At 40.0% G+C, this 25811-nt stretch overlaps 1 protein-coding gene across 9 annotated transcripts in view; it reads left to right on the forward strand.

Moving 5' to 3' along the window:
• Window positions 1-13304, forward strand: part of SGSH (N-sulfoglucosamine sulfohydrolase) — a 79984-nt gene extending 66680 nt beyond the window's left edge. For 5 of the 9 annotated variants that reach the window (XM_072414959.1, XM_072414951.1, XM_072414957.1 and 2 more), the window contains one exon: window positions 1213-2117. In XM_072414959.1, the coding sequence (XP_072271060.1) occupies window positions 1213-1769 (557 nt within the window). In that variant the 3' untranslated portion in view covers window positions 1770-2117. Of the gene's footprint in view, window positions 1-75; window positions 133-1212; window positions 2118-12235; window positions 12338-12566; window positions 12627-12883 lie in introns of those variants that run through there. The other 4 variants (XM_072414955.1, XM_072414953.1, XM_072414952.1 and 1 more) reach the window with 4 other exon arrangements.
• The last annotated feature ends 12507 nt before the right edge of the window (window positions 13305-25811 follow it).

Genomic DNA, 25811 nt, shown 5'->3' on the forward strand with positions numbered 1-25811 from the left:
GAAATAAGTAACATTGTCAGCACCTCTGCCAGTATATTGTGGTTTTCCCCAATTATTTACCTTTCTCCTTTCCAGAGATACAGAAAGTGGAAAAATAACAAAGCTACAGGCAAATGGGAGTGACTGGTAAAGGTTAATACAAAAATGATGTGTAAATGTTAATAGCTGACTTAATAACATTTGCCAATAGTCACAACTAAAATATGCTTTAGTTGACCTGTTTTCTATTTTATTGATTTGTTGAGAATGCACATATATTTGTCTAGAGTTTAAGATTTATGTTATAATACTTAGGGTACTATTTGTAAATTATTACTCTCTCAATTTGTTTGAAATTTGCTGACTGCTGTTCAAATTTCTCTACATCTCTCCTTCAGTTTCTGTTAAAACAATGACTCATTCTGCCACCTAGTGGCCAATTGTCCAAGTGCACAGCTGTCACAATAGAAAATGCTAAACAAGGGTTTCCTAACCGAGGTTTTATGAAACCCCAGGGTTTCTCCAGAAGTTGCTAGGGGATCCATGAGCAATGAGCAGTTTTTGCCTCTCATTGTCACTTTACCTGATCTTTTTGGCTATCTGTAGGGGCCACAGTCTTCCGACTGGGCAGCATTGTAAGAGGCATTCTTCCTATTGACAACCACATATAACCTCCCTGGTGGTATTCCAAAGTGTGGCTTTGGGTTAATATTCCATACCAAAAGCGGTCATTTCCAAAGAGTTTAAAAGTCCTACTTGGTTCCCATATTCCAGCGGCGTCCTCCAGCGATGCCTGCAGTGTCCTTCGGCGATGCTCAAAATCTTCTTCCTCTGGCGATGCTGGCCCGGCATCTGCGTAACCTGCAATGCCGTCCAGGCATCTGCTCACGAGTGTGTGGCCGGTGGGAGGGACCAGGTGGAAAATTTAGTAAACTAAGAAAACTTAGTATTCATACCACCAGGGAGGTTACTGTACTTTGAGCTGTGGATATAGTAAGTATAGTAGGGGTTCCCCAAAGACCTGAAAGTTATTTCAAGGGATTCCCTTAAGGTATAAATTTTGAGAAATACTGGTATAACTGAATATATTGCATGTATTGAGAACAAATTGACAGGGGAATACGTTATAAATAGAGCCCTTAATGTATAAAGTCAAATAAAAAAATATTTATTCAGGGTAGGTGCTTGTAATTAAATCAATAGTAAATCTGCCATTTTTCCCCACTGTTTTAGATATCACCCCAACAGTTTTAGATTGGTTTTCAATTCAATATCCCAACTACAAGATCTTTGATAAAACAGTACAGCTGAGTGGCAAATCTCTTCTCCCTGCTCTGGAGTCAGAACAGCCCTGGACAACTGTGTTTGGCAGCCAATCTCACCATGAGATTACCATGTACTATCCAATGAGATCAGTCCAGCACATGCAATATCTTCTTGTGCATAATCTTAATTTCAAGATGCCATTCCCTATTGATCAAGATTTTTATATATCAGCTACTTACCAAGATCTGCTAAACAGGACCATATCTGGACTGCCCACACATTGGTTTAAATCTCTCCACACCTATTACTATAGAGACCGATGGGAGTTGTATGATCGTTTAAAAGATCCAGAAGAGCTGGTAAATTTAGCTGTTGATCCAAGCTACCATGATATATTGCTTTCTTTGCAGCAGATGCTAAATAAATGGCAATGGGAGACATCAGACCCCTGGATCTGTGCACCTGATGGAGTCCTCGAAGAAAAACTAAAACCAGAGTGTTGTCCACTTCACAATGAACTTTAACAAGTTTATGTCTGTTCTGTGACACCTTAGGGTTGGAAAAACTGATCAAAATATTAGAAAAAAAAGGCTTTTTTTACCTAATGTCTCTAGAACCATAAAACAGAAGTAACAAAAGAAATACATTAACTAGGTAAGTTAGCCATTTTTTGCAGCAAATAAGAGACCCAGTGCTTCATTAAAAAAGCTTTTGGAGTTAATTGTCCACCAATTCCATAATTGCCATGTAATGTAAATGTTAAAATAAAGTTAATATAAAAAAGAGAGTGCAACATGGAAACTGTATGGCAGGATGTTCTTTAATATGATGATACAAAAATAAATAACACTTCAATCACCATAATACTATAACTTTTTGAAAACACTACTTTTTTGTTGCCTTTTTGTAGTATTGTGTACCTTTACCTCAATTTCTGCTGAGTGTGGTATCTTAGTATAACATGACTGCTTGCAAGTTAAATCACATGAAGGCCTAATACATCTGATATACTAAAAAAATTGTTATAAAAATTTTTATGTACACACAACAGATACAGTTAGGCCCATAAATATTTGGACACCTTTTTTTTATTTGGTTCTGTACATTGCCAGAATTATATTTAAATGAAACAACTCAGATACAGTTGAACTGCAGGCTTTCAGCTTTAACTCAGTGGGTTTAACAAACAGATTGCATAAAAATGTGAGGAACTAAAGCCTTTTTTTTTTTACACAATCACTTCATTTTAGGGTCTCAAAAGTAATTGGACAATTGACTCAAAAGGTATTTTATGTATATACACACATATACATATATATACATATTTTTATATACGCATATACATTTATACACACACATTTACTAAAGTAAGCAGGTTCAAAAAGATCTATACCTCATAACTGTTTGATACTTCACAGTATATGGGTAACAATGTACATACATATATTCAAGGAATACAAAAAAGGGTGATGAAGAAGACCATGCTTAAAGTGTAATGAGTTCAATGCATTTCGCTACGAATGGGCTTCCTCAGGGATATGATAGTAAGCAAGCTTAACGGTCTGTATATGTACATAGAGATTCAATAATTAAAAAGAAAATTGAAATAAATACATTGTTTACACAGCAAAATCAATAATATATATAGGTATTTAAAGTGATTGTATCAGATTTAACAAACATTATTCAAGTGATAAATGAAAAACTAAAATTATACAATGTTTATGGGAGATACATGTATCCATAGTGTGTAAATGCCTCAGAAATTCAATAATCTACTATGCATTCAGAAAATGTAGGGTATAATCAATTTCTTACGTATCTAATTTGATAAAGGTTGTAAGGGTACAGTGCTGGAAATTGGTGATATCTAAATGAAACTTTGATTGAGGTAAAGGCTGTATCTAGGTAAAAATGAGTATATTAGTAATACAAATAGCACTACATATAGGCTAAATAGGATGTCTAGTCATTAAGGGTACATACCCCAGGTCAGGAACACTTTAAGTACTCTAATCAGTTCTAGGACTGGGTGTGGGGGATATAGGTGACCCCAAAAGAAAGATGGTTTCATCCAAATGTGCTTTAGAGCAGGTCAAAAACAGGGACAGGTAATTAGCCTTCCCATTCCTAGAATAATATAATAAATGTAACAAGATTAATCTAGAAAGGAGTGTGTGACAAATGACACTATTTAAATTCTAATTATTCAAGATAGAGAATAAAAGGGGATTGATATCTATGAGTATATCAGAAGGGCATCAAAGATCCAAAAGATCTGTATTATAATCAATAAATACCACAATTACCTGGAAAAGGGTGTTGTAGATAGTTGCACAGGTGTTGAAAGCATCATAAAGCTCCAAAAAAAAAAAAGATGCTGTAAATGTAAATAACGATATGTTAACGATACATCATGATATAAGTATAAATACTGGGAATTGGGTCAGAACAAGTCCATAAACATAGAACTGATCCTACCTGCAAGCAGTATCCAGATGGAGAAAAGGAAAAAACTTTTAAACCGCCATGTGTTTGTCTGCAAACAGCTAGAGAGACTGTGTTGCAGGGAGTGTGTCTAATAAAGGCTGCTCCTTCCTAATTAGCCATCGCTTCAGTCCTCTGATTGTACGGAGGGTGATGCGCCCAGAAGGGGCGGATCATACGAGGGGGACAAAACGACTTATGCAGATAAACTGCATATAAGCCGTGCTGGCTGCAACAGTGCAGCCCCCGTCCCCCGAAAGGCTGGTGGACAGCAGGGGGGGGGATCCTCTAAGTAGGGTTAAATGGTTGAATGATGATTTCATGATGTAGGTAGAAATCAAATAGATCACACCTGAATAGTGGTAAGCTGTTAAGTGCAGGTATACATAGAGGACCAGAATAATTTAGTCTTTGATAGAAATATAAATATAGCTCTGGTTACAGAATGATATACATGGAATGTTACAATCACATGATTCTGATATAGAAAAGTACAAATAATATGCCTGATTGATCACAAGTGGGAAGCTGAATAATACATGATTAATAATGGCAAAAACAATAAAAGCTAATCATTTTTTCATACAGTGACACAAAAGTGCAACATCAAATTGATTAAAAAGAAAATATTTTAAATATCTGCCTTTAGTACTTTAGTAAAAAGATGAAGGAGGGGGAGGGGGAGAAAATGTGTCCAAAGATATATAAAGGTAAGTACACTTTAAAGAAAAGATTTGAAGCTGACAGCGTCATTCAACCCGGGTGGTTGGGTGGGTCTTAATTTAATTATCCATTTAGTCTCACATTGTAATAATTTTTTGTCAAGGTCCCCACCTCTCTGATTACTGTGTAGATGTTCCAGGCCAGAGAACTGTAGGACCTGTGTGTTATACTGATGACGTGTTCCAACATGGTGGCATACTGGTGTAGTGATTCTGCCTACCTCTATTGAGTGAATATAGTCGTAGATCCTTTGTTTAAAAGGTTGATAAGTCTTCCCTATGTAAAATGAGCGACAAATACAGGTAATTATATAAATCACCTCTGCTGTCTTGCAATTAATGCAATGGTTTGGCCTATGAATCGTGCCGTGGGGTAAGGTAAGTGCTGAAGATTCTTTAATCCAATCCACATTGCTTGCAATAGCCACATCTGAAAGTACTGTGTACTGTGTCTTGTTTTCGGTCATCATCCCCACAGTGATAATGACTGGAAACGAGATGATCCTTGATCAATCTAATTTTTCTGTATGTAATTAGTGGTTTCTCACTTATGAATTTGCTGACCCTAGGGTCAGATTGGAGAATATGCCAGTTGTGACTTAGAGTTTTAAAGATAAAGTCATGATTTTGATTAAATGTTGTCTGGTTGGGGCTTGAGAATGAGTATTCAGTTGAGATGTTTTAAAGATTAAATCTTTTTTTTTGGTGTTTTAATGCTTTGGTATAAGATTGTTTGAGTAAATGTTTGCGGGATCCCCTTTGTAGGAGTCTCTCCTGTAATAATTTTGTTTCATGTTTGAAATCAGATGGTGCAGTTTCTTTTTAATCTGAGGTATGCTAAATGGTATGCTTTTTTTGAGGGCTTGTGGGTGAGCGCTTTTGGCATGAAGGATGGAATTGCCTGCGGTGGATTTCCTAAATAATGTAGTTGTGATGGTTTGATTAGAGTCGATCTTAATTAATAGATCTAGAAAAGGTAACTGTATTTGACTTTTGTCCATAGTAAATTTTAGATTAAAGTCATTATGTTGGATCTGCTCAAAAAAGTCAGTATGAAAAGATTCAGGACCTGTCCAAAACACGAGCACTTTGTCAATATGTTTTTTCCAAGGCAACACCTTGTTGTTGTAAGTAAATTTTACCATAAAAAATAAACATTTTTTGTTGGAATAAAAGTCAAAAAATCGATAATGAAGTTGTTTTCATTTATTGCCATGGGGTTTGCTTTATGAAGGCATTTAGAAATAGTCTGTATGCCCAGATGGTGTGGTATACTATTGTATAGTGACTCCAAGTCAATCGTAATGATCCAAGTATTTGTTGGGACCATCATGTTATGTGTGAATTTCAGGACGTCAATTGTGTCCTGTAAATAGGAGGGAAGTTTAGTCACTAGTGGACATAAGTAAGTATCTACAAGTTCACTGGCATTGGCGGTGAGTGATCCTATGCCAGATATAATAGGGTGGCCTGTGGGGCGTAGGAGATTCTTGTGTACCTTAGGAAGCGCATAGAAGGTTGGAAGAATGGGATGTTTAATTGTCAAGAAGTCCTTGGTTTTTGAATCAATGATGTGATTACGATAGGCAAGGTCTATCAAGTGATGATATTGTTGTCTGTGTTCAATGAGGAGATTTTCAGAGACCAAACAATACCAGTCTCTGTTATCTAGAATGGTCATACATATGTGTTTATAGTGTTCCTTGTTGAGGTAACTATATTACCTCCATTGTCTGAGGGTTTAAAGATGGTGTTTCTCTGTTGATTTAGCTTCTGAAGAGCCTGGTAATGTTTTTTGGTAAAGTTAATGTCATGGTGTTCTTTGTGGAGATTGCTCCTCTAGATTTACTCAGTGGTGGTATCCACAAATGTTTGTATATGTGGATTTAAAGATGGTGATGGATAATATGATGATTTGGGTTTCTTGTTGAGTGGATCTTTTGAGGTTTGTTCAGTGTTTGAAAAAGTTTGTTATCTCCACTGTTTTGTCACTTTCATTTCCTATCAGTAGCATATGTAAGTCTTTTAGTATCCTAAAGTCCTGGGTATTGAGATTTTGAAAGAGTGTGGGTGAAGGGTAAGATGGTTCTTGGGAGGTTTTGTAAAACAAGACCTTAAGTGTGATGTTCCTCGCAAATAAATTTAAACCCTTAATAAGTTCAAATTTGTCCATGTTTTGTGAAGAACAGAAGGAAAGGCTCATCTTTAGGACTTGTGTTTCCTCATCAGATAGAGTAATTGATGACAGATTAATTATCTCCATTCCATTTATATTTTCTTTGGTGGTATGAGGAATTTGTCCAATGTGTTGATACGATTGGTGGGTGACGGGATGTGTCTTTAAAGTGGTTCTAAAAATGATTTGAGAACCTTGGGATTTGTAGTTGGCATGTGTTGCCCCTGGGAGTAACACAATCAATTTGAATCACTTTAAATTTTACTTGATGAGAAATTTTAAAAATTGTGTCAATGATATTATTCTGAAAAAATCCTTTTGACATACCTATATATATTATTGATTTTGCTGTGTAAACAATGTCATAGTTTGTGTTGATATTACACTGAAAAAATCCTTTTCACATACCTATATATATTATTGGTCTTGCTGTGTAAACAATGTATTTATTTTAATTTTTTTTTATTATTCAATCTCTATGTACATATACAGACTGTTAAGTTTGCTTACTATCATATCCCTGAGGAAGCCCATTCGTGGCGAAAAGCGTTGGACTCATTACACTTTAAGCACAGTCTTCTTTATCACCCTTTTTTGAATTCCTTGAATATACGTATGTACATTGTTACCCATATACTGTTACTGTGAAGTATCAAACAGTTATGAGGTATAGATCTGTCTGAACCAGTTTACTTTAGTAAATGTGTTTAAATACAACAATTTTGTTTCTCAAAACTATCTGGGAGCCCAAAACCTCTTTCTTTCCCTCCTTTGATTTGAATGTTCAGTTTAGACTAATCAAAGAGGTGGCTCAACCTTCACTGTAAAACTCCCACAAAGGGAACACACTTCTCTTCTTATCTTTCATTGTGCATTTCACCCAGAGATCCCCCAACGTGTCGTTTGCAAATGACATCTCACCCTTACTTTTGAGCTGGTTCTTAGTCAGAAACTCATCATTCTGCAGTATTTTCACAAGATCCTTGTTGACGGATCTTTGAATGCAGTCTTCCAGGACAGCCACATATTTGTTGTGGAGAAGTCTCCGGACCTCTGCAGAGCTGAATACCTTCATGGCTCAATGTGGTCATCAAGGACCTCTCAGTTCCCGTTACACATCCTGGTGTCTCCCATCTCATCCCCCTGACATATACAGAGGGTCTGCTGTCCCACTTCTCAGTTCCGAGGTAATATACACAGAAATTCAGTCCAATTAGGTGTGATACCGATAGATAAAGCAGAAGATGTGGCCATCTACGTTCAATCACAAATTTCAGATTACACACTTGCATTGGACACTTCGGGGTGTCATGAAAGATGCACTACACCCAGCTCTAGATGCCAGTTACTAATGCAGGCCACACTCCGTCCCAGGGCCTACTATCTAGCGAAACCACATGAAAGGGAACAGGCTTGGTGGAATCGGCGAGGAAAGAAGACCCTGGTGAGCTGGAGTCTAGTCTGGCATCTAGAGCTGGGTACTGGGCAGTGGGTAGGCAGCAGCAGTAAGAACAGGAGGAGTAGGCGGTGGGCTCTGAGAAGTGTGGATGGCATTGGTAACTGGGATCTAGTGCTGGATACTGGGAGGAGGAGTCGGTGGGCTCTGAGACGGATCAAAGATGTCACCTATATGGACACTGTAGAAGCTGTAGCTACTAGAGAAATTGCTGTGTAGGGGACTGCCTTTTCCTATCTGCTAGCTGTAACTTTGTAAAATGCGGTATGGACAGCATTGGACACTGGCATCTAGAGCTGGGTACTGGCAGGCAGCAGCAGTAACAGCATGAGGTGGAGGCAGTAGGCCCTGAGACATAGGGTGGACGGCATTATTAACTGGCATCTAGAGTTGAGTACTGGCCAGGCGGCAGCAGTAACAGCATGAGGAGGAGGCGTTAGGCTCTGAGACAGAGGCCCTGATTCATCATCATGATGCTGCCTAATCTTACCACTATTGGATACAAACACACTTCCACGTGCTATTGAAACTGGTTGTCAATTAGTTGTCTAGCTGAGTTGCATACTCATTCTAACACACCTGATGGTGATGGAAGGAGGTCCAGATTGCCAAGCACAACATCAAACCACATTGATTGCCAAGCTCACAAGCAGGGTCAAGCACTCTTACATACCAGATAGTATGCTTTATTTATGTGTTTACATGATTCTAATCATAATAGTCATTTTGTATAAAAAAATGCCAAGGACAATTTAACTTAGTGCCAAACATATTTTATTGCTTTGCTCAAACCAATGACCAGAATGTCAAAAGGCGTGTATGCCTGTCCAGCAAGGTCATCCATGACCTGTACATTATGCTGGACGGGAAAATTGCAGCAAAAACAAAGAGAAGCTAGGCTATGCCAAGAATGATGAGGCTCCAGGACTCTCTACATATTTTAGGAAGGGTGTCCTTTCAAACCACGTCGCCCTTAATTTGTGCACTGAGCCAGTATACAGTTTCCTGGGTGTTTATGAAGGTTTCAATGCCATTTTAGACCTTGGCCCACTAAATATTCACTTCCTCACATCAGCTTTGGAGTGGAGGAACATAAAGGTGGATTTCTCCTTTAACCGGGAGCAATATCATCCACGAATTTACGGTAGTCTGTGATGTGACATTCCAGGGGCTTGGCAGCACAGCAGAGGGATGTTATCGCCCTGTAAAGAAATAGATCACTTTATTAGGATGTGTTAAGCAGCATGGTTAATAATGCTTTAGTGGTAACTACATGCTGCTGGATTGTATTTTTCATTCTTTTCTGGCTACAAAAGCAATGCTTGCCCAAATCTAAACTAAATTGCACTCTGCTCTAGTTTGGCAATGTGTTTTTGTAAAGTGTCACATAAAGGTCCAGCTCTTACACAAATATGTCTGCTATTTCATTTCCCAAACAATTAAAGTGTGCTTTCTATGACTTCAACTCCTAGGTTGGTTTGTAACCCAAACATGATGTGCTGATATGCATTGTAAACATATGGAAATACTCACGCATAAAGACATTAGCGATCAGTTCAGCTCTGACTCGACGTCCCTCTGCTGTGCTTTGGGAGCCAGAGGCAGGATGTTGATGTACCTCTGGCTCGAGTTCCTCTGGAATGTCTCAGGAATCCCCATGGTGCAGGCACAGGTTTTGCAAGAAACAGCATGCCACGATGACCCAAGCAACTTTCCACGGCGCGTATAGGAGCTCACCCCGGGTCGCGCCAAGCACAGAAACCGTGCTTTAAGCAGCCCCATGGTTTGCTCCACAACCCCACTGCTTTTTTGCAGAGCCTTGTTGTAATTATGCTCTGCTTCAGACCGGGGGGTGACGCACAGCTGTCATAAGCCATGGAAGCTGCCCGTATCCTTTGTTAGCTGTAAAAAGACAAACATAATACATGTTAGTTCTTAGGATAGTAAGTGTTCTGTGAATGCAGTGTAACACTGGAGTTTTTTTTACAAAGGTCGCTAAGGGTTGTGCTCTTCGGTCACTTTATTGCTTTTTGATTGTTAGGAGACATTGTTACTTTTGACTACCACACTGAAGTACTGTGAGCTGTGAAAATAGTAAATATACTAGGGCTTCCAGGAATATCTGAAAGTTAGTTCTTCCCCCATGCTCCCAATATTGTGCAATATTTATAAAGTATTTGCTAAATTAGATGTTAGCACAAAATATGACATATATAAAATATAGATCATAGCCTGGCATTTTGACAATGCAAAGGGACATAGCAACATATTAGGTGTCTAGGATTTGACTACTGTTAGTTGTATTACAGTAATGACAATATACATTACCTATTAACCAGCCCTCAGGCATTTCTCCAGAGATGAATTTCTGGTAGTGGGCTGTCTGACGCAGGATATAGGCATCATGGCATGATCCTGGGAAACCTGTGCGTACACTCATGATTCTCCTTTTGGCATCACAGACTATTTGGACATTCAGTGAATGATATAGCTTCCGGTTGCAAAACGCGATTTCCTGCAATTTAGGAGCCTGAATGGCCACATGGGTGCAGTCAATGGCCCTCAAAACATTTGGAAATCCCGCTCGCCTGAAGAAATCCACCTTTACCTTCCTCCACTCCTGAGCTGTTTGAGGAAAATGAATATATAGTGGGACCAGGTCCACAATGGCATTGATGACCTCCGTAAAAACCCTGGAAACTGTGGGCTGGCTTAGTCCACAAATTAAGGCCGAGGAGGTTTGAAAGGAACCCCTTCCTAAAATATACAGAGTGGCCAAAAGCCTGGTCATTCCTGGCACTGCCTGGCTTCTCTTAGATTTTGGAGCAATTTTCTCTTCCAGCAAGCTGTACAGGTGATGGATGACCTGGCAAGACAGGCGGAAACACCTTTTGACATCCTGGTCACGCAAACTTTCCAGGCGGCTACGCTCCAAGAAAATGCGTGGTGCCCGGACCGTTTGGGAAGTATGAGCTTGCTCTTCTGGTTGCTGTTGTTGTAGCTGCTGCTCCTCTTCTGTTATGACAAGGAATGTTGAGTTTAATGTCACAACAGCAGTTGTAAAGAGCAACTCTAGTTCCAAATTCGGATCCATGACAACAGCAAACAAAATCCTTGAACCAGCACACATTTGAATGCCTGTGCGTGTGTGCGCGTTTGCGTGCGCACATACTGAATCCCTATAAATTTGCACAGTTTCTTAGCCTTTCTGCTCATGCAAATCAAAACTTGGGGAGAAAAAAGAAAAAAAAACAGAAAAAGAACAAATGTTGCGACAAGAACAAGTAAGAATACACCATTGACTTTATTCCTCCAAAAAATGTTTTGGGTGTGTTGTCCCATAACTCTTTTATTTTGTGACTTCAAGTTACATAGAGCCAAGGAGAATGGCCACTACCACCCCAGGGTCTTCAGTCCATAGATCAACAGGCAGCTCCCTCAGGCCAGCTAGGTTGCTCTGTGAAGCAGGCCAAGTAACATCTAGGCCCCTGGTCCCTCAACCTGGCACCTCAGTCAGTTTGAGCCGGACCAGGGATTCTGCTTCCAAGGCAACCAGCTTCACTCCTGAGCAAAATGCAGCCCTCATGGAGTCCTACATACAACATTTTCCTAGACTCCGTGGGGGCTTGCACTCCCAGACTTCCCATGCTGTAAGGCAGGGACTCTGGGAGGAAATTGCCAGGAGTGAAAAATGCAGTGGGCAGTATACAACAGACCATTACCCAGTGTCAAAAACGTGTGAGTGACATCTTCAGACATGTCAAAAGGGTCCTGGCCACAGAGGCCGGAAGGAGTGGGACCTATCCTGAACATCTTGTGCGGCATCTTAAGGAGTATGAAAGATTGCCGTTGCCATTCATCGGGCCTGAAACGGTGGTAGGGGTGGATTACCGGGATCACTCCGATGCTTGGCAACCATGTAAGTTCAATCCTTTTACATTACCTTATTACCAATGTGAATTGATTTTTGCATTCTTGTGGGATTGCAACAGTTTAGTAATTAGCATTGAGAACAAAATAGCATTGTGTTTTTACGTATTTATGCTTGGGGGTGAAATATGAGATCATTTTTGGAAAATGACCTCTTTGGTGTATTTTTACCTTATTTTGAGTTGCATTAACGTGTGTATTTCCATTTTTTTACAATAGTATGCCCTGAGATGCAACAGTCCCCTCCTGCCCCCTGTGCTCGGGGTGATGTGGATGATGAGGATGTCACTTCGCATCGAGATGACACTGGCCTTCCTCCGGGTAAGATGAACCTTCATGAACCTTCATGGTATATCTTGTTTGACATTGTGCACGTGTCTCTAATCATGTTTATAACCACACTCATGTGTAATGACTGTTTCATTTCACACATTTTTGGCTCTGGGAGTGGTTTGTTTTGTGGTTAGATTTGTGGTGAACCGATCAATCCAAATGATCTTGGGTTAGAGTCAAGCTTGCTCTTTCATTTGTTTTGTGCTTTCATCACCAGATCACCATCTACAGGAGGAGGTCGTTGATCCACTGCAGAGAAGCCTGGAGGAGAATCCAGGTAATTTGGTTTGTGTGTGTGTTCAGCCTTCCAAAAGCTAAGTATTAACCTTCGATCTTTCTATAATATATCTATATATAGATAACATTTGTTAAGTTTTCTTGCCAGAGGATTCTGGTGAAGCCTTCCTATGGGAATGTGTGAGCTTAATATGTCCAAAGAAATGTTGCATGTGCGAAATATTGGGGACTTTTGATATGTGAAGACTTGTCACCACATTCAATCATTTTGATATGATATATCATGTGCCTTTGTAGAACATCCATGTCTGCTGGTTTCTGGTTCTGAAGAGTTTTCACGGGCTGCATCCACTGTGGAGATAGGCAAGAACTGGTCCATTATTGTTTATTTTGGTATGTGTTGGGGGAATGAACCTTTCCCAATGTGTTCCATTTGTTTTTGTTTTTTTTAAGGTTCCCTCAGGTGGACATTTACCACAATCAGAAGAGGAGACACCTGACATTTCCGTAAGCAACCCATGTTTAATGTATAGGATTCAGAAAAAATGTGTCTAACATTTTTGTCTAACATTAGTTGATGTTTCAATGTCAGGATGCTGTCTGCATAATGGTATGGTGACAGTTATATGATATTGTAGTAATTTTTTCTTTTCCCTTTATAGCAACCAGTGGATGCAGGTGGATTGGGTCAACCCAGTGTGGGCAGCCAGCTTCTAATCCTTACGCTCCTACATGAAAACATAAATCAAAATCGCCAGGACCGAGAATTAAACCAACAACATCTGGTGGCCGTGCATCGTCTGATAGAATCGGTCCAAGAACAATCGGCCACTTTGGGTGCCTACATGTTCAGAGTTGACCATCTCTGTAACATGTTAAATGAATCTGTAGGTCAACAATCTCGCCTACATCAGGCGATTATTCAAAGGCTGGGTTGGCAAATCCCAACAAGCCCTGCTGGCCCCCCATCTTCTGCAGAGCAGCCAGCTCCATTCTTCCCCCTGCCAGTCCACTCAGTGTGCACCTGGTGCCCCTGCCCATCCACCCAGTGTGCCCCTGGCCATCCACCCCGTGCCCCTGGCCGCCCACCTCCTAACACACGGGCAATCAATAGACATGGGTGCCTACATGTTCAGAGTTGACCATCTCTGTAACATGTTAAGTGAATCTGTAGGCCAACAATCTCGCCTACATCAGGCGATTATTCAAAGGCTGGGTTGGCAAATCCCAATAAGCCCTGCTGGCCCCCCCATCTCCTGCTGAGCAGCCAGCTCCATTCTTCCCCCCGGCTCCACCCCGTGCCCCTGGCCGTCCACCCAGCGCACCTGGCCATCCACCCCGTGCCCCTGGCCACCCACCTCCTAACACACAGGCAAGCAATAGACATGCTCTGGAGGTGGGCCGCACTTGCGCCCGTGCTGTGCAGGTGGACCATGGGCGTGCTGTGGCGGTGTCCCGTGGCCGAGACCAGGAAGTGGAGGTGGCAGGGCTGCTAGGGTGGGCCGCTCCCATGGCCAGGCTGGTGAAGTGGGCCGTGGCCGGTTTGGGAGAACTATATAAGTGAATGCCGGGTGCCAGGTGGGAACATTCTTCCTGTCAGTCTTCACTCAATTTTTTCAGGACTCCATGAGATGGCCAGTGTGGGTTTGAGTTGGTATCCTCTGTGAAGACGCTTGTTTGTATAAAATAGATTAAATCTATATTTTGTATTTGCCCAATGTCCACAGGTTAGTAACCCTCGCACTTTGACACCTTACCTATCTAACTTTGTTTTGATGCGGCCCAAGTATGCTCCAAATGCAGTTTTGCTATCTACTCCCCGAAGAATGTTCCAGTTTGTAAGCTTGTCGAAGTGATTCAAATCAAGTATGAAGTCTCGGCTCAATACTCTACAAGTATTGCTGTAATGACCTTAAAAAAGCTAAACATTATTTCCAAATACACAATTGCATCTTTGTTCACTAAATGAACACAAATCTAGTTATGTCTAGGGACCAAATATGGCACACCGCACTTCTCTGACACTTGTCTGTAACAGATAAATGTGCTTGCTAATAGGTCAACTATTTTTCTGTTGGTTAAAATGACATATTAAGGTGTTCAGCTGTGTATTCTATGCCAAATGTATTCTCCTACTTTCTTTTCATGGTTTTTAAGGAATGTTCACAGTATCTAAAATGGAGAAATACTTACATTCAGGTGAGGAACTTGTGTTCTGTGGAGGAGGTGCTGGCAAGGGCGCTGCAGCAGCTGTAGATAAAAAATGAACAGCATAAGTAAAAGTGGGTGGGCAAGACTAAAGTAGATTTGTAAGGTTAGTTAAGGTGTATAGATTAATGCTGAACTTCTAAATAATCTTTCTGCCTATGTCCATAAATTTAGAGCAAACATTTGTCAGTACAACTATGGACAACTAAACAACTCATGTCTATTTTTAGTCATGCTAGCCAACAACCTTGAAAGTACAATCATTTGATGCTTGATTAATGACTGGAAGCTACATGAAATCCTGTTAGATCTTTCTTTGTATTTGTAAACAAAAATGGTGAAAGTAGTGTGAGAATGTGTTGAATTGCACCTTACAAAAGTTGATTCTAAGGTTAGCTTACAGTCAATCTCCTCGGCCGCCTCTTCTCCTTCATCGGAGGACTCTGGCTGCAGATGTGGTGCAGCGGGCTCCTCCTCAGGAGATGGCTCCTCCTCTGGGGATGGCTCCTCCTTCCCCAGGGATGACGCCTTCCCCTCAACTGCCTCCCCCTCCTCAACTGCCTCGTCCTTCTCCCCTGGGGATGGCACCTGCTCCTCCTCCTCCACATCCTGGGGGATGGCCAGGCGCCTGTGTGGCCTCTGAATTATTTGCAGCCGGCATGATGGAGAGTTGGCTGTAATAACAAAATCAAATATACGAAATTAATAAGGGTAGTAAAATATAGGAAGTGAAAAACAAACCGTTCTAGGCTAAACAATACTACTTTACACAATCAACAAACATTCTAAAACATAAGTCCTTAAGAGGAGAAGACAAAATGCAAAACTTACCGAACAGGATGGGGTCCCCCACTTCGCGCACCAAATCTGGTCGTCTACGTTTGAGGTCGCTCCAAACATGTATTTGCGCCACAGTTGGGCACCTCCCTGCAGGGGTCCACAGCCTGTCTGCCAGCCTCTCTGTGATTTTTCTTTTAACAATCGACCGCTGCTGGTCATATCTGTGCCTAATCATTGTCTAAAGAAAAAGAGAAACAAAATGAGTTATTTTGATAACAACCAAACACCCCTTAAAAAGAAAAAAAAGGGATAACTATTTAATTAACTGATTTATATATTTTCTGTTGCAAATTGACATAGTTTGGTTGCAAATGTAAACTGTTTGTTAATATTGTATGTAGATATATATGGGTATACTATTACTAAGAAGCTTCCAGTTGCCACCCCACTAAGCTTAATCCTAGTTAAACCATTGTAAAACCAAAAATTGTGCTCCTAGATGTAAACTCTGTTTATCCGGTTTTAGTGAAGCATTAGTAAGTGCCAGACATACATACAATCTAGGGGCAAAATTTAAGCAATGTTGCACTAGGTCAGATAATGCAGCACATGTAGATTTATTTTCTTGACACGTGATAAAAAAAAAAAAAGATCTATAAAAAAGTGAAGAAATACAAAACACGGGAATATCTATGTGAGACAGTACAATAATGTGCCTTCACCAAAATCAGGATTGTAGTGTCAGCTAGCCAGAGGACATTCTAGCAGAAAGCTTCCACTGTCCTCCGGACAAAGATAGATAATTTCCAGCCTTGCGTGATAGCAAGGAGACAAATTAGTGCTCTTCAAATGATCTACCTCTGATTGAGCTTAATGGGGTAGAATCCTTAAGATTCTTACAAAGCATACATACACACATCAAAATATGTACATGTACATAGTTGTGAACAGCCAACTGTGTGTGGACCTTTACCCAGCTCTCATCTGCAGCTGTAATCCATTGAAAGAATAGAGGACGCGCCATTCTCAGCTGTCATCCGTGCAGAGGATTCCAGCTGCCGATAAGAGCTGGGCAGTGAGAAGAGTGCAGCTAGAATGAGATGGGCACACAGGCTGTCCCTCCCCCATTCTTTAGCGGTGCTGTGGCTTCTATATAAAAAACTGCTTGGTAAAATATATCCACTCTGTGGGCATGTGTAACGACATCATAGGCACAGTGTGATATCTGTATGTCATATCTTGCAGCCTATGAGGACACTCATAGATAATAGTCCCAAAATATCTAATAAATCCCAGGCCACCAAGTTACAAGCATTTGAAGTGCACTGCATGGCGAGTTCTTAGGCTGAGGAATATGAGAAGCAGCGTAAATCCACATTGAACTGTGCAAACATGCATGATGCATAAAACACTTTGAACTGTGCAAACTTGCATGATGCATAAAACACATTGAAATGTGCAAACATGCATGATGCATAAAACACATTGAAATGTGCAAACATGCATGATGCATAAAACACATTGAAATGTGCAAACATGCATGATGCATAAATGCAAACATACATATTTGGCTTTATGTGCAATTATGTCTATACATGAGTGCATATGAAGCAAAATATGCAATATACAGAAATTGAAACTTACCTTGATGAGGACTGTGCAAAAGTGCAGTGCATTTTTCAACTGATAGAACAGTTCAGGTGCATGTAGCGGGTCTGCCGTGGCGCACAACTATGAGCTACAGGCTCCCGAAGTTTGGCGCATAAACTATTCGCATCAAACAACTGAGTTTTAATAAGACAATTGTGCTGTTTTTAGCCTTACAAATAATTCAGAGGAAGGAACAAAATCAAATATACAAAATTAATAAGGGTAGTAAAATATAGGAAGTGAAAAACAAACAGTTCTAGGCTAATACTACTTTACACAATCAACAAACATTCTAAAACATAAGTCCTTAAGAGGAGAAGACAAAATGCAAAACTTACCGAACAGGATGGGGTCCCCCACTTCTTTTTAAACTGTGTGTCCTGGGAGATTAGAAAAGAGATCACATAAACCCCCAAAAAAACAAACAACAACATTTTAGAAATAACTTTGTTCAAAGAAGAAAAATTTGCTCAAAGGTCAGAATAAAATATAAAAACACATCAAAAAAAAAAAATAAATAAATAAAAAATACACATCACTAAACTTTACACTAAATGACAAAATAATTAAAACGAACAAACAAAACACATGTAAACTCACACTTCCATGTAAAGCCAAAATAGTTCAAAAATGGCCCAACAAATATTGCATTAAAAAAATACTTACCAAACCAATATGCAATTTTGCCCTATCAAGGGTGGAAAACTGGACTAGAAAATCTTTATGCAGGACAAACATTGAGAAGTGGTAATAAAGGCAGGATTTGGCAATCAAACAATATGGCCACAAACACAATAACAGAGCATTAACATTGACTTCAAAATTGCAAAATAGACATTAAAACATTCACAAGTAAAAAAATATAAAAAAAAGCTATTGTGCTAAATGGTAAGCAAAGTATCAAATGCAGCGACATAGATTAATAAGGTAAACAACAGCCCCTCCCAGAAGAAAAAGACAAAAGGGAAAAGCAATTTAAACCACACCCTTATATATGCTCAAATTTAGGCCCACAGGTGAAAGAAATTTCATTGCAATTAGCACTTGCGCAGTCTGTCAAAAATAGCTGTTTGTTTTTTTTGCAATTGGACATTTCATTATAATTGATCGATATAATCCTTAGATATGTAAAAACAGGCCCTTATATATGCTCAAATGTAAGCGCAGAGATGATAGAAATTCACTTGTGCAGTCTGTCAAAATTGATCCTTAGATATGTAAAAGCACACCCTTATATATGCTCCAATATGATCGATATGATCCTTTAGATATTTACAGCAGTAAACAGATATTCTATTAATTAATAAAATTTAATAAGTTTGGGGAGGATTTAATGTTAAAAGTATATATATAAGTCTTGTTGTAATTATGCTCTGCTTCAGACCGGGGGTGACACACAGGTGTCATAAGCCATGGAAGCTGCCTGTATCCTTTGTCAGCTGCAAAAAGACAAACATAATACATGTTAGTTCTTGGTATAGTAGGTGTTCTGTGAATGCAGTGTAACACTAGAGCTTTTTTACAAAGGTCGCTAAGGGTTGTGCTCTTCGGTCACTTTATTGCTTTTTGGTTATTAAGAGACATTGTTACTATTGACTACCACACTGAAGTACCGTGAGCTGTGAAAATAGTATTCATACTAGGGCTTCCGGGAATATCTGAAAGTTAGTTCTTCCCCCATGCTCCCAATATTGTACAATATTTATAAAGTATTTGCTAAATTAGATGTTAACACAAAATATGACATATATACAATATAGGTCATAGCCTGGCATTCTGACAATGCAAAGGGACATAGCAACATAATAGGTGTCTTTAGGATTTGACTACTGTTAGTTGTATTACAGTAATGACAATATACATTACCTATTAACCAGCCCTCAGGCATTTCTCCAAAGATGAATTTCCAGTAGAGGGCTGTCTGACGCAGGATATAGGCATCATGGCATGATCCTGGGAAACCTGTGCATGATTTTCCTGTTGGCATCACAGACTATTTGTACATTCAGTGAATGATATAGCTTTCGGTTGCAAAACAAGATTTCCTGCAATTTAGGGGCCTGAATGGCCACATGAGTGCAGTCAATGGCCCAAAAAACATTTGGAAATCCCGCTCGCCTGAAGAAATCCACCTTGACCTTCCTCCACTCCTGAGCTGTTTGAGGAAAATGAATATATAGTAGGATAAGGTCCACAATGGCATTGATGACCTTCGTAAAAACCCTGGAAACTGTAGGCTGGGTTAGTCCTCAAATTAAGGCCGAGGAGGTTTGAAAGGAACCCCTTCCTAAAATATACAGAGTGGCCAAAACCCTGGTCATTCCTGGCACTGCCTGGCCTCTCTTAGTTTTTGGAGCAATTTTCTCTTCCAGCAAGCTGTACAGGTGATGGATGACCTGGCGAGACAGGCGGAAAGCCTTTTGACATCCTGGTCACGTAAACTTTACAGGCGGCTACGCTCCAAGAAGATGCGTGGTGCCCATACTGTTTGAGAAGTCTGAGCTTGCTCTTCTGGTTGCTGCTGCTGTTGTTGCTGCTGCTGCTCTTCTGCTAGGATCAGATATGTGGTGTTTAATGCCACAACAGCAGTTGTGAAGAGCAAGTCGAGTTCCAAATTTGGATCCATAACAATAGCAAACAAAATCCTTGAACATGCGCACATTTGAATAAAGGTGCGTGCGTGCCCGTTTGCGTGCGTGCCTGCGTGCGTGCGCGTTTGAATCCCTATATATTTGCACAGAGTTTCTTAGTCATTCTAGTCATGCAAACCAAAACTTGCTGAAAAAAAAGAAAAAACGGAAAAAGAACGAACAAACAAAGGAACAAGAACAAGTAAGAATACATCATTGACTTTATTCCTCAAAAAAATGTTTTGGGTGTGTTGTCCCATAACTCTTTTATTTTTTGACTTCTAGTTACATGGAGCCAAGGAGAATGGCCACCACCACTGCCACCACCACCACCACCACTACCGCTGCTGGCGGCACAAAATTTTTTTTTAAATGCTGTACCGCCTGGGCACATCCCGAGGAGGGTCCAGCTGAAAGTGCTGCTCCAGGGCAGACATCCTCCTGTGCAGCCAATACAGGCTTTCCTGTATACTTCCTGGCGGGTGAGGAAAAACAAATAATAGGAGACCAAAAAAATAAGAGAGGTGAGTACTGACCAAATGTAACAGTATAACATGCAACTAGTTCTTAAATTGCACAGTCCTAAAGAATGTAAAATATGTTATCTCATCAAGTTATGACTGTTTTGCTGTTTACACAGAGGAAAACAAGAAAGAAAGATGAATCCTGGGTCCAATGAAGGTTTGGTGTCAATGAAGGTTGTGGGTTTTCACAAGGGACAAGCTTGTCTAAGTGACATTTAACCTTTGTCTTCTGTTAAATGCTGCCTAGACATGAAGCTAGTCATACACTCCTAATGATACTTGATGGAGCTAGGCCTAACAAAGTATATACTACTTTATTTTAATGGTTTTTAAGGAATGTTCACAATATCTAAAATGGAGAAATACTTACAGTCAGATGAGGAACTTCTGGCCTGTGGAGAAGATGCTGGTGGCAAGGGCGCTGCAGCAGCTGTAGATAAAAAATGAACAGCATAAGTAAAAGTGGGTGGGCAGGACTAAAGTGGATTTGTAAGGTTAGTTAAGGTGAATAGATGAATGCTGAATTTCTAAATGATACTTTCTGCCTACGTCCAAAAATTTTAAGCAAACATTTGTCAGTACAACTATGGCCAACTAAACAACTCATGTCTATTTTTAGTCATGTTAGCCAACAACCTAGAAAGAACGTTCATTTGATGCCTGATTAATGACTGGAAGCTTCATGAAATCCTGCTAGAGCTTTCTTTGTATTTGTAACCAAAAATGGTGAAAGTAGTGGGAGAATGTGTTGAATTTTAACATATGTTACAAAAGTTAATTCTAAGGTTAGCTTACAGGCAATCTCCTCGGCCTCGGCCACCTCCTGTCCTTCATCGGAGGACTGCGCATGTGGTGCAGCGGGCTCCTCCTCAGGAGATGGCTCCTCCTCCACCAGGGATGGCACCTCCTCCACAACCGGCTCCTCCTCTGGGGATGGCACAGGCACCTCCTCCTCCCTCGGGGATGTTGTCTCCTCCTCTTCCACCACATCCTGGGGGATGGCCAGGCGCCTGTGTGACAGCTGGACTATTCTGAGCCGGCGTGATAGAGAGTTGGCTGTAATAACAAAATCAAATATCCACAATTCATAAGGGTAGTAAAATATAGGAAGTGAAAAACAAACAGTTCTAGGCTTAACAATACTACTTTACACAAACAACAAACATTCTAAAACACCAGTCCTTAACAAGAGAAGACAAAATGCCAAACTTACCAGACAGGATGCGGTCCCCCACTTTGCGCACCAAATCCAATCTTTAACGTTTGAGGTCTCTCCAAACGTGCTGAATTTGGGCGACAGTTGGGAGCCTCCCTTCAGGGGTCCACAGCCTGTCTGCCAGCCTCTCCGCAATTTGGCGCTTTACAAATATCGACCGCTGCTGGTCATATCTGTGCCTAATCATTGTCTAAAGAAAAACAGAAACAAAATGTGAGTTATTTTGTCAACAATCAAACACCTGTTAAAAAGAAAAAAAGGGATAACCAATTCATTGACTGATTTATAAATTTTCTGTTGCAAATTGACATAGTTTGGTTGCAAATGTAAACTGTTTGTTAATATTGTGTGTAGATATATATGGGTATACTATTACTATTACTAAGACGCTTCCAGTTGCCACCCCACTAAGCTCAATCCTGTTTAAACCATTGTAAAACCAATAAATGTGCTCCTAGATGTAAACTCTGTTTATCCGGTTTTAGTGAAGCATTAGTAAGTTCCAGACATACATACATACAATCTAGGGGCAAAATGTAAGCACTGTCGCACTGGGTCAGATAATGCAGCACATGTGGATTTATTTTGTTGACACGTGAAAAAAAATAGATCTATAAAAAAGTGGAGAAATACAAAACACAGGAATATCTATGTGAGACAGTAGAATAATGTGCCTTCACCAAAATCAGGATTGTGGTGTGAGCTAGCCAGAGGACATTCTACCAGAAGGCTTCCACTGTCCCCCGGACAAAGAAAGATAATTTCCAGGCTTGCGTGATAGAGAGGTGGCAAATTAGTGCTCTTCAAATGATCTACCTCTGATTGATTGAGCTTAATGGGGTAGAATCCTGAAGATTCTTACAAAGCATACATACACACATCAAAATATGTACATGTACATAGTTGTGAACAGCCAATTTTAGGTGTGTGGACCTCTACCCACCTTTCATCTGCAGCTGTAATCTATTGAAAGAACAATAGAGAACGCTCCATTCTCAGCTGTCATCCGTGCAGAGGATTCCAGCTGCCGATAAGAGCTGGGGACACAGGCTGTCCCTCCCCCATTCTATAGCTGTGCTTCTATAGCTTCTATATAAAAAACTGCTTGGTAAAATATATCCACTCTGTGGGCATGTGTAAGGACATCATGGGCACAGTGTGCTATCTGTGTGTGGGAATTCTCCATATCATATCTTGCAGCCTATGAGGACACTCAAAGATAATAGTCCCAAAATATCTATGAGATCCCAGGCCACCAAATTACAAGCATTTGAAGTGCACTGCAACAACCTCCAGGAAATGTGGTTGATTAGTAGCTAGTAGGATCCTCAACATTTCAAGTAGTTGCAAACAAGGGTTTAGGACATGTGAAGGATTAAAGATGGCAAGTTCTTAGGCTGAGAAATATGAGAAGCAGCGTAAAAACATTGCAATGTGTTTCAAACATGCATGATGCAGAAAACACATTGCAATGTGTTTAAACATGCATGATGCAGAAAACACATTCAAACATGGAGAAAAATAGGCTTATTCTAGTAAAAAGAATCCCCCTCCCCGCCCCCCCCTAAAACTTTTCTAAAAAATCACTTACTTTAATAATTAAGCACAGGACCCTCTCTCCAAACAACGGGCGCGGCATGATGTCCCTCTCTCCAACTTCCTGATTAACTCCCACCTACTGGAAAACGTGGCCACACCACACCACACCACGCATTTGCACGTACGCCTGCTGTATGCGCATCCGTACCCGCATGTAGTCAGTGGCCCGTTGTTGCGCATAGTAACGTGCATATATTTTAGATTATTAATACTTTATTAATAATAATGTTTCCTTTTGAGCCAAACATATGTTGTTGCTTTTCAAGCCTTTCAGGATGTTTTTTCAATGTAAGCAATATCCAATGTATATCTTCCAATGGCAAATCCGAAATCATAGGAAGAAATAGGCAATCTTTGCAATGTGAAGCAATATGGTCCAAAAAGCCCTCTGCCTATTTCTTCTTCTAATTTCTCCTTTCAATGTATATGTACACACATCTAAATGCATACGTACATGTTTGGCTTTATGTGCACTCATGTCTATACATACATAAGTGCATATGAAGCAAAACATGCAAAATACACCAAAAAATACAAACTTACCTTAATGAGGACTACTGATAAAAACACTTTTACCAAAATAATTCAGGGGGAGGAACAGCTTAAAAACAATCACAATTGTCTTTTTAAACTGTGTGTCCTGAGCAATTGGAAAGGAGATCACATAAACCCCCAAAAAACAAACAATAACATTTAAGAAATAAATTTATTCAAAAGAAACATTTGCTAAAAGGTCAAAATAATATCTAAAAACACATCAAAACCAAAAAAAAAAAAATACACATCACTAAAAACTTTACAGTAAATGACAAAATAATTAAAAAGAACAAACAAAACACATGTAAACCCACACTTCCATGTAAAGCTAAAATAGTTCAAAAATGGCCCAAAAAATTCAAAAAATACTTAAACTAATATGCAATTTTGCCCTATCAAGGGTGGAAAAGTGGACTAGAAAATCTTTAAGCAGGATAAAAATTGAAAAGTGGTACTAAAGGCAGAATTTTGCAATAAAACAATATGGCCACAAACATAATAACATAACATTAACATTGACTTCAAAATTGCAAAATATTCATTAAAACATTCCAAGTCCAAAAAATTTAAAAAGAAGCTATTGTGCTAAATGGTAAGCAAAGTATCAAATGCAGCAACATAGATTAATTAGGATAACACACAAACCAACAGCCCCTCCACGAAGAAAAAGACAAAAGGAAAAAGCAAGTTAAAACACACCCATATATATATATGCTCAAATGTAAGTGCACAGGTGATAGAAATTCACTTGCAAATAGCACTTGCGCAGTCTGTCAAAATGGGCTGTTTGTTTTTTTAATAGCAAAATAGCACATCTCATTATCATTGATCGATATGATCCTTAAATATGTAAAAACATGCCCTTATATATGCTCAAATGTAAGCGCAAAGATGATAGAAATTCACTTGTGCAGTCTGTTACAATTGATCCCTAGATATGTAAAAACACACCCTTATATATGCTCTAATATCATCGATATGATCCTTTAGATATGTACAGCAGTAAACAGATATTCCACTATAGTAGTCCACTATATATACAATATATATATATAGATATATTTAAAGTATTATTATTATAACTAGTAATTACAATTACAATATATATATATATACACACACATATACATAGGAAGCAAACAAAAGAACGTGTGTGTGCTTGTGACTTTTGTGGGAAAATCTAGTCCGATGGCAAAGCCAAGGCTTAGCACGCGGACAGTCGCAAGACAGTCGCAAGATTTTCCCATGCGACGGCTCCTCCGATCAGGCATCGTAAGCTTTTATATAGGCGCCTATGGAGAGGAGTTGAATTCGGTTAACTCTTGACTAACAGAAAAGAAATAAGTCATTTTAAAATATGCTTTATTTTAGCGCACATAGATGTTTTAAACATTTGAACAGCATAAACATTTTTTTTTAGGGCTAAGGGTAATATGTGTGCCATTAGAAAGAATGCTTTTTTAGGGGAACAGTGACTTTTATTGCAAGCTCGCCAGTGTAAAGCTGCTGGGGATGCGCAGCTCCAGTTGCGAGCTCATTCAGTTGCTGAATTGCGCGACGGCTTCCGATTTCGAAACGCGAATACGGATGCGCGACCGACCTTCTGATTTTGCTTGATGAATCAGGGCCAGAGTGTGGATGACATTAGTAACTGGCATCTAGAGTTGAGTACTGGGCAGGCAGCAGCAGTAACAGCATGAGGAGGAGGCAGTAGGCCCTGAGACGTAGTGTGGATGGCATTAGTAACTGGCATCTAGAGTTGGGAACTGGGCAGGCAGCAGCAGTAACAGCAGGAGGAGGAGGCTATGGGCTCTGAGATGAAGTGTGGACGGCATTATTAACTGGCAGCTAGAGTTGGGTACTGGACAGGACGCAGCAGTAATAGCTGGAGGAGGAGGCGGTGGGCTCTGAGATGACGTGTGGAAGGCATTATTACCTGGCATCTAGAGCTGGGTACTGAGCAGGCCGCAGCAGTAACAGCATGAGGAGGTGGCAGTGGGCCCTAAAATGAAGCAAGGACGGCATTAGAGGATGAGGCCATCACCTTTATGTACAGTGTAGAAGCAGTAGCTATTGGAGAT

The sequence above is a fragment of the Pyxicephalus adspersus genome, chromosome 6, assembly GCF_032062135.1.
Source record: "Pyxicephalus adspersus chromosome 6, UCB_Pads_2.0, whole genome shotgun sequence".
NCBI classification, from domain to species: domain Eukaryota; kingdom Metazoa; phylum Chordata; class Amphibia; order Anura; family Pyxicephalidae; genus Pyxicephalus; species Pyxicephalus adspersus.